At 39.0% G+C, this 8551-nt stretch overlaps 1 protein-coding gene across 1 annotated transcript; it reads left to right on the top strand.

The window, feature by feature from the left end:
- The first annotated feature begins 417 nt into the window (after positions 1–417).
- LOC124987265 (coiled-coil-helix-coiled-coil-helix domain-containing protein 2-like) lies at positions 418–1208 on the top strand. The gene has a single exon (XM_047556404.1). The coding sequence runs from the start codon at positions 462–464 to the stop codon at positions 924–926; it is 465 nt and encodes a 154-aa protein (XP_047412360.1). The 5' UTR covers positions 418–461; the 3' UTR covers positions 927–1208.
- The last annotated feature ends 7343 nt before the right edge of the window (positions 1209–8551 follow it).

Here is an 8551-nt window from a genome sequence, read left to right as displayed (position 1 = left end):
AACCATTTGGTTTGTGAAATCATACTTTGCTTCTCTCCTTATTTCCATTCCGCACAACATAGAGATGTAATGAAGGTCAGATTTAGGTTGTGTTGACAGGAGGACCAGGAAGCAGTTTTTAACAATGGACATGGACACTTCAAAAGGGGGACATTAGTTACTGGGGAAATAATGTGCATTCAAGTTGGAAAGAGGCCAGAAAGATCACCATCTCCACAAGTTAACTGCCTCGCAGATTCAACCTACATAAGCACTCAGTGGAAGATAGTTAGAAGGTTAAAAATTAGAAAAGAAGAGGCAAAACTGTACTTATTTTCAGACAATATGGTAGTTTACTTGGAAAAAAACCTCTAAAATTGAAAACAAAATGAAGTCAATTAATCTAACTGGGCTCGCTTGCTGTGTGGGTCGCCCGCGCCTCGCACTTTCACTTTCTGGACACCGAGCCGAGCGCAGTTAGAATGCCGCGTGGAAGCCGGAGCCGCACCTCGCGCGTGGCGCCCCCGGCCATCCGGGCCCCTCAGATGAGAGCTGCACCCAGGCCGGCACCAGCAGCTCAGCCGCCAGCTGCAGCCCCGCCAGCTGCAGTGGGCTCACCTGCTGCAGCACCCCGGCAGCCAGGTCTGATGGCCCAGATGGCGACCACTGCGGCAGGTGTGGCTGTGGGCTCTGCTGTGGGGCATACACTGGGCCATGCCATCACAGGAGGCTTCAGCGGAGGGAGTACTGTGGAGCCTTCAAAGCCCGATATCACCTACCAGGAGCCTCAAGGAACCCAGCCAGAGCAGCAGCAGCAACTTGGTGGCCCTTGCTTTTATGAAATAAAACAATTTTTGGAGTGTGCCCAGAACCAGGCTGATGTTAAGCTCTGTGAGGGTTTCAATGAGGTGCTGAAGCAGTGCAGAATTGCTAACGGATTAGTCTAACTGAGAGGCTCAAATTGAAGAAATGGAAAATCGGCTCTGATGACCAAGTAACTTTAGCATACAAATGTAATCGATAGTGAAAGTATGAAATGTAAGACTGCAGTGTAAACCCTCACCTAATAGCTTCAATGTTTCTGAATGGCAGCAAAAGAGAGTTCTAATTGTGTGGAAGTTCAGTGAGTTGGTTCAGATTTGGGGCTGGTCAGATGTTTGTGTGCCCTCCTTAAGCCAGCTGTTCTGATGTCCTTTGAGTTTATTAGAATAAAGTGATTTTCTCCTGAAGAAAAAAAAAAAAATTAATCTAACTGTATGCTGTATCATGAACCATGAAAAGAATTATTTCAACTATCTTTTTAATGTAAAGCTCTGACTGTACATCTTTAGTAAGATATAAGGATAAAAAAACTACAAAGAAATCTTGCACTTTAGTAGTAAATTTTGGTTTTGGCATTGATATCATCATTAAAAATCATTGTATGTATATCATAGCACCAAACAAAAAAATTATGTCAACATTAGGAGGCTGTATTTTCAGTGTGAGAGAAGAGATATAAATATAAAATCAAAAAAGTTAAGAAAAGCTTATATCATTTTCAACAAACTAGAAAGCGAACACTGCCAATTTGGTAAGGTGCTGTAGGGGAGAAAAAGTAATATCTTTTCTCACCCACTGCTAGGTTCATGGCTGAGACATCTATAATCAAAGACAGATTGAGAAGAGAAAAGCCTCAACATTTATTTAATATAAGTTTTATGTGACGCTAGAACCTTCAGAAATGAAGACCTAAAGAAACAGGGAAACTTGTGTATTTTCAGGCTTAGGTTTAATGAAGAGGAGACAGTAGCATACACACAAGGATTGTGATCTACTGGGAATAAACTGGTGGAAATCAGCCACGCCTGTTGGTTCGGATTCTTCTCTGACTTTGTGTCTTTAGAGATAAGGATGTTCCCTTTCTCTGGGTATAGAGTAGGCACTTCTGGAAAGGGGGTCTTACGACCTACATTGGAGGAAGGTCAGTGAGGTTTTACAACCTGCTTCAGGGGAGAACAAAGAAGGGGAAGGGGAAAGTGGCCTTCCTGTTCTGCTGTTTTCTCAAATTCCAAGGTGCCAAATTTTGGAGTATGATGGGGTGTCCTGAACCTCATCGGTCCACATATGAAATAACAGTAGTTAGCATAATTTAATGATGAACTATCTAATGTGTCCTCTTTAAACTGGAAACAAGACAAGAATCTTTGTTTATCATTACTCTTTGACATGGTACTGAAGTTCCTAGTCCATTCAATGAACCAAAATAAACAAAAAAAGAAATAAAGGGCATACGGTTGGAAAGGAAGAAGTAGAATTGTCAGTATCCACAGATAATATAATTGGATACTTATAAAATCCAATTGAGTCTACAGAGAAATTTCTAGAATAGTAAGTAGAATTGAGCAAAGATGACTTGATACCAGATAAATAGGAAAAATTAAGTTTTTACATATTAGCAACAATTAAGAAGTAAAACTGTTAAAATTACTATTTACGATAGAACAGAATAACTCTCAATATCCAGGAATGAAGTTAATCAAAGACATGCAAGACTTCTACAATAAAAAGTATAAAATATTGCCAAAAGAAATTAAAGATCTAATTAAATAGAGATATGCAACAGCAACATTTCAAGATCAGAAGACTCAATATTGTTAAGATGACAAATTTTCCCAAATTCATCCATAGTTTTGATGCAATTCCACAAAAATCTCAGCAGGCTTTTTAAATAAAAATTGACAAGCTGACTTAAAAGTTTATGTAATAAAAGCAAAATATAATAGTCAAGACTCTGGAAGAAAAATTCACTTGAAGACTAAGCTATCAGACATCAAAATTAATCTAAACCACTCTGAAAGAATAATTAAAACAATGTGATATTGGCATAAGCACAGAAAAATAGATTAATAAGTAGAAGAGTCCAGAAATACATCCATGCATATATGGTTACTTGGTAACAAAGTTACCAAGGCAATTTAGTGGAAAAAAATGACTTTTTCAATAAATGGAGCAATTTAATATTTATGTGGAAGACCCTTGTAACACCTCTACTTTATAACATGCCCAGAAATTAATTTGTGACTAAATCTTTCATATATATATATATATATATATATATATATATATGAAAGATGAAACTATGGTGCTTCTAGAAAAACACATTAAAGAATATATTTATGGAATTGGACTGACATAATATTTATAACTAAGACAAATATGAATTGGCCATGAAAAAGAAAAGTTGATAAACAAGACTTTATCAAAATTTAAAATTTCTGTTCATCAAAAGCACCATTAAGAGCATGAAATAGGACTGGCGCTGTAGTTCAATGGTAGCGCGCTTACCTAGCATGGGTGAGGCACTGGGTTCAATCCTCAGCACTACATTAAAAAACAACACAAAAAACAATTAAATAATATAAAGGTTAAATTCTTTTAAAAAAGTTTCATAGTCTTAAAAAAAAGAGCATGAAATAAAATCATTTCTACAAAGAGACTTATATTGGAATTTTAATAGCAGTTTTACTTATTATTACCAAGAATTGGAAATGACTCAAATTTTCAGCAACAGGATGGTTAAATATATTGTGCACATATGGGTAATCACTGGACAATCCTTCCAGTTTTTCTAAACACAACAGGGTATTTTTAAAAACCAGGGTATTAAATATGCTTTTTTTATTTTAGACACTTTTTCTTTTCTTTTCTTTCTTTCTTTCTTTTTTTTTTTTGGTACTGGGACTTGAACCCCAAAGCACTTTACCACTGAGCCACATTCCACATTCCCAGCCCCCTTTTTATTTTTTATTTTGAGAGACAATCTTGCTAATTTGCTGAGGTTGACCTTGAACTTATAGTCCTCCTGCTTCAGCCTCCCAAGTCACTGGAATTACAGGCATGTGCCACCACGCCCAGTTTAAATGAGCATTTTAATTGTTTTTGAATATATGGAAATAATTATGAAATGGCAAGGACACATATCACATTATATAAAATCACTTACCTTTTTTGTTTTATTTAGCATTTATAGATATTTTTAAATTTAGTGTTTATGTATATGTTTAATCATAAATTCTACTTTATCATATGTATAAAATAAATAGAAGCATATGCATATAATGTTTTTCTTGTGGCACTAATGATTAATCCAATTCCAGTACATTTTCAATGATACTTTAGAGGTATATAGAATTGTCTGACTTTTTAATAATTATTCTTTGGCTGGGCCCGGCGGTGCATGCCTGTAATCCCAGTGACTCAGGAGGCTGAGGCAAGAGGATCACGAGTTCAAAGTCAGCCTCAGCAACTTAGTGAGACCTTGTCTCAAAATAAAAATTGAAAAGGGCTGGGGATATGGCTTAGTGGTTAAATGCCCTGGGTTCAATCCCTGGTACAAACAAGCGAACAAAAACAAAAGCAAATAAACAAACAAAAAACCTCTTTGAATATTTCTTACCAAATAAGATAGTAATTTTGTTTAAAAACACATGGAAAATGGAGGAAACGAGTGTAGCATAGTAGTAATCTGGATGTATTTCTTTGCTATTTAAGTTGCAAATTTCTTACACTGAGACTGCACATGGTAGCACATGTCTGATCTCAGTGGCTCAGGAGGCTGAGGCAGGAGGATTTCATGTTTGAGGTCAGCCTCAGCAACTTAGTGAGATGCTGTCTAAAAAAACAAAAATTAAAAAGGACTGGTGAGGGCTGGGGAGATAGCTCAGTTGGTAGAGTGCTTGCCTTGTAAGCAGAAGGCCCTGGGTTCAATCCCCAGCACGGCAAAAAAAAAAAAAAGGACTGGTGATATAGCTTGGTGGTAAAGTGCCCCTGGGTTCAATCAATTCCCCGTACCAAAAAGCAAGAACAAACATAAAAAATAAAATAAAACAAAACAGAAACAACCTTGCATGAAATTTTATTGAAATTTCAGTCTAAGGAAATTATTTTTAGATTTTTTTTCAGGACTGGGAATCAAAGCACATGCTAGCCAAGCATTCTACCATTAAACTTATATCTCCAGCCTCTAGAAATTTTATTGTTTTACCCCAAAATTCAGGCAAAATATTTGTACAGTGATAGTATTTATACAGGCAGGAAGTAAATGTACAGTGGTTAGAAATTTTTTAAAAAATACCAGTTTGATACAAAATATATGGAAGATGGAATTTTTTAAAAAAGAAGAACTGGAATTATAAAGGACAAGGTACAGTTACGAGTCAAAGGCAGCACAGAGCTTCAAGTTCATGTGAATGCACATAGACTCCACAGGCTCTGGCCCAGAATGCCAGCTCTACTCACAGGTCTCTCTGAAAGACTCGACCCCCACAGAGCAGAGCAGCCCCAGGAACTGCTTGTGTTAGGCCCCTGCCTAACAGTGGGTTGAATCTGAGGGACTGCATTGAGCTTCTGGGCCAATCACATTCTCTTCCTTAGGGAATTTGGGAAGTTTCAAGAGATAGATGAGTAGTTGGCAAATTGGAGTATAAGCTAAACTCACAGAGAAAGTCATTTTCAGATGCCATGAGGGAGCAGAAGCCATGAATAAGTCAAAGCCATTAATTACAAGAAGCTATAAGCACTAGAAAGGATAGTGGGCAAGGTAGTTGGCTGACAGATGTGGGAAGAAGCTGTGCTTACACAGTGCTCACTGCTTGTCAGGGAGTGTCCTGTGTGTTTCACCTACACTAACTCATTCGATCCTTAATGTAAGGGAAGTACTACTATTATTTCCACTTTTACAGATGAGGGAACTGAGACAGAACATTAAGCATCTTGGCAGCCTGGTTCCAGGGACCTTGCTTTTAGCCACTGCCCTGCCCCATCACAGGCCCACCAGGAGAGGGGACTCAGCAGTGGAGACAGTTCACATACTGTTGCCATTTTCCCAGGAGTCCTACCTCTGTGACTTGTCCTGGGTGTTTATGAAATCTGACTTTATGCCTGAGGGTCTTATCTTAAGATGCTTGAAGACAGAGAAAACAGAATGACCACCAGGAGGGAGTGAGGCATGGTGAGAGCTGAGATTTAAAGAGTAAGCAGAAAGGACCTTACTGAGTCACGTGAGGGTGTTTGAACTCTATGCCCCAAACAAGGAGTGCCATGGAGGTGTCTAAGCAGGGGCAGTGGGGCGGGTGGGGAGGAGATGAGGAATCAGGATGCAGGGTGGAGGCCATGGTGGAGACTGAAGCTATCTTTTAGGTGAGGGGTAATGGCAGCCTGCACCAGGGAGGTTGGCATGGGGATTCTGAGGTGTTGACAAGTTCAGAGATAGTTAAGTGGGAGAATTCTAAGTTAGTGGTAGACTAGAGAGATTCCAGGAGGAGAGGGCATCAAAGCTTTGTGTTTTCCCCTAGAACAGTTCTGAAGGGCTATCCCAGGGCTCCCTGTGGGATCAACCGAGGGTGCTCTGGCAAGTGTACAGCCCTTGAACTTCTCCTTCTGCCCCGTTGTGCTTCCCTTGCTTGAGCACATTCGTGCAGGTCCCGTAAATACTTACAGGTGGTGTTTCAAAAGGCACTCCCTAGGAAACCACCCGACTCAAACCTCCATCTCAGTCTGTTTCCTAGGGAACCGAAGCTGGGACAGAGGCACTATGAACCTCCACAAAGGAAACGAAATATGTTGTGTTTCCTAAACTTAGTTAACAAAGGAGTATTTTTTCTATGGCCACCACGCAGACTGAATGTGTGCCTGACTGACTTTCAAATGAGGGACTGGCACTGATTGACTGGCCTGCAGAAGTGAGTTCTCTGGGCCAAGTTATCCTTGATTGATGTTATGGTTTGGATGTGAGGTGTCCCTCCAAGGTGCACGTGTGAGACAATGCAAGAAGGTTCAGAGGAGAAATGATGGGGTTGTGAGAGCCTTAATCCAATCAGCGATTTAATCCCCTGATAGGAATTAATTGAGTGGCAACTGAAGTGGTGGGGCGTGGCTGGAGGCAGTGGGAATTGGGGCGTGGCTATGGGTATATATTTGTATTTGTTGAGTGAAGACTCTCTGCTTCCTGATCACTGTGATGTAACCTGCTTCCCTCTGCCACACTCCCTGCCATGATGTTCAGCCTCAGCTCAAGCCCTGAGAAATGGAACTGGCTTTCTATGTACTAAGATTAAGACCTCTGAAACTGTGAGCCCTCAAATAAACCTTTTCTCCTCTACAGTTGTGCTGGTCAGATCCTTCTAGTTACAGCAGTGAAGAAACTGACTAAAACAATAGATTAAAATGGGTTATGATAAAATTAAATGGGTTATGATTAAAGGGGATATGATAATGGTGGACACTTATTTCTGTAGCAACCTATCAGTTTTCCCCTACGAGTGTGGGAACTTTTTAATATCTTCAGGGAGGTTTTCTTCTTATTTTTTTTTTAATCATTATTGAACGGAACGAGAAAATTAAAACTGAAAATATTAACTAATGTGCTCTAAATCAGAAATGACAAATAGGATTCATATTTCTAAATGTTAAGATGTACTACAAACCTACAAATAATCAAGACAGTGTGGACCGGCCCAAGGGCAGACATCTAGATCAAAGGAACAGAATAATTGAGAGTCCAAAAATACAACCTTTATATGTGTGGCTAATGGATTTTTGAAAATTGCCAAGACGATTCAATGGGGAAAAAGACCTTTCTTTTTTTTTAAACAAATACACCTGCCAATGAATGAAGTAGCTATCACATTAATACAAAATTAATTCATAATCAATTATAGATCCAACTTTAAGAACTAAAACTCTAAAACTCTTAGAAGAAAACACATGAGTAAATCTTCATAAACTTAGATTAGGCAAAGACTTTCTAGAAATAACACAGAAAGTACATGCCACAAAAGAAAGAAATAGATCTCATTGGACTAAATTGGATTTCATCCAAGTTAAAAACTTATGTGTTGCAAATGATATTAAGAAAGTGAAAAGACAGCTCACAGTATGGGAGAAAACATTTGCAAAACATATGTCTGATTGGGGTCTTGTATTCAGAATATACAAAGATTGTTAAAATTCATAACCTGCTGGGTATGGTGGCACAGGCCTGTAATGCCAGCCACTTGGGAAGCTGAGGCAGGAGGATCATGAATTCAAAGCCAACCTCAGCAACTTAGTGAGGCACTGAGCAACTCAGTAAGACCCTGTCCCTAAATAAAGTATTAAAAAGGGCTGGAGATGTGGCTCAGTGGTTAAGAGCCTCTGGGTTCAATCCCTGGTACCAAAACAAGCAAACAAACAAGCAAAAACCCTCATAACCCAATTAAAAATGGGCAAAGTACTTGAACAGTTATTTCTTCAAAGAAGATATACCAAGACCAGTAACAAGCACTCAAAAAGATGCTCAATGTCATTGATCTTCAGAGAAGGATCCAATGAAAGAAGGAGCAAATGCCCCAGAGAGAGGCCATGAGGAATGGGGCCAAGTTTTGTAAGAAAAAGGAAATCAAATCAAGGACACAAATGGAAGACTTTCTTTTAGAGAATGGCAGGATATTTCTTTAAGACAACAGGAGAGTACAATCCAATAGACATTTGGAGGTGCCGAAAGAAAATACAATGGAGTTCTCTTCAGATACTCTCTGCTTTCACAGTAGCC

The sequence above is a fragment of the Sciurus carolinensis genome, chromosome 6, assembly GCF_902686445.1.
Source record: "Sciurus carolinensis chromosome 6, mSciCar1.2, whole genome shotgun sequence".
In the NCBI taxonomy this organism is placed as follows: Eukaryota; Metazoa; Chordata; class Mammalia; order Rodentia; family Sciuridae; genus Sciurus; species Sciurus carolinensis.
Note: the sequence above shows the minus strand (reverse complement) of the source record. Positions and strands in the feature narration are given on the sequence as shown.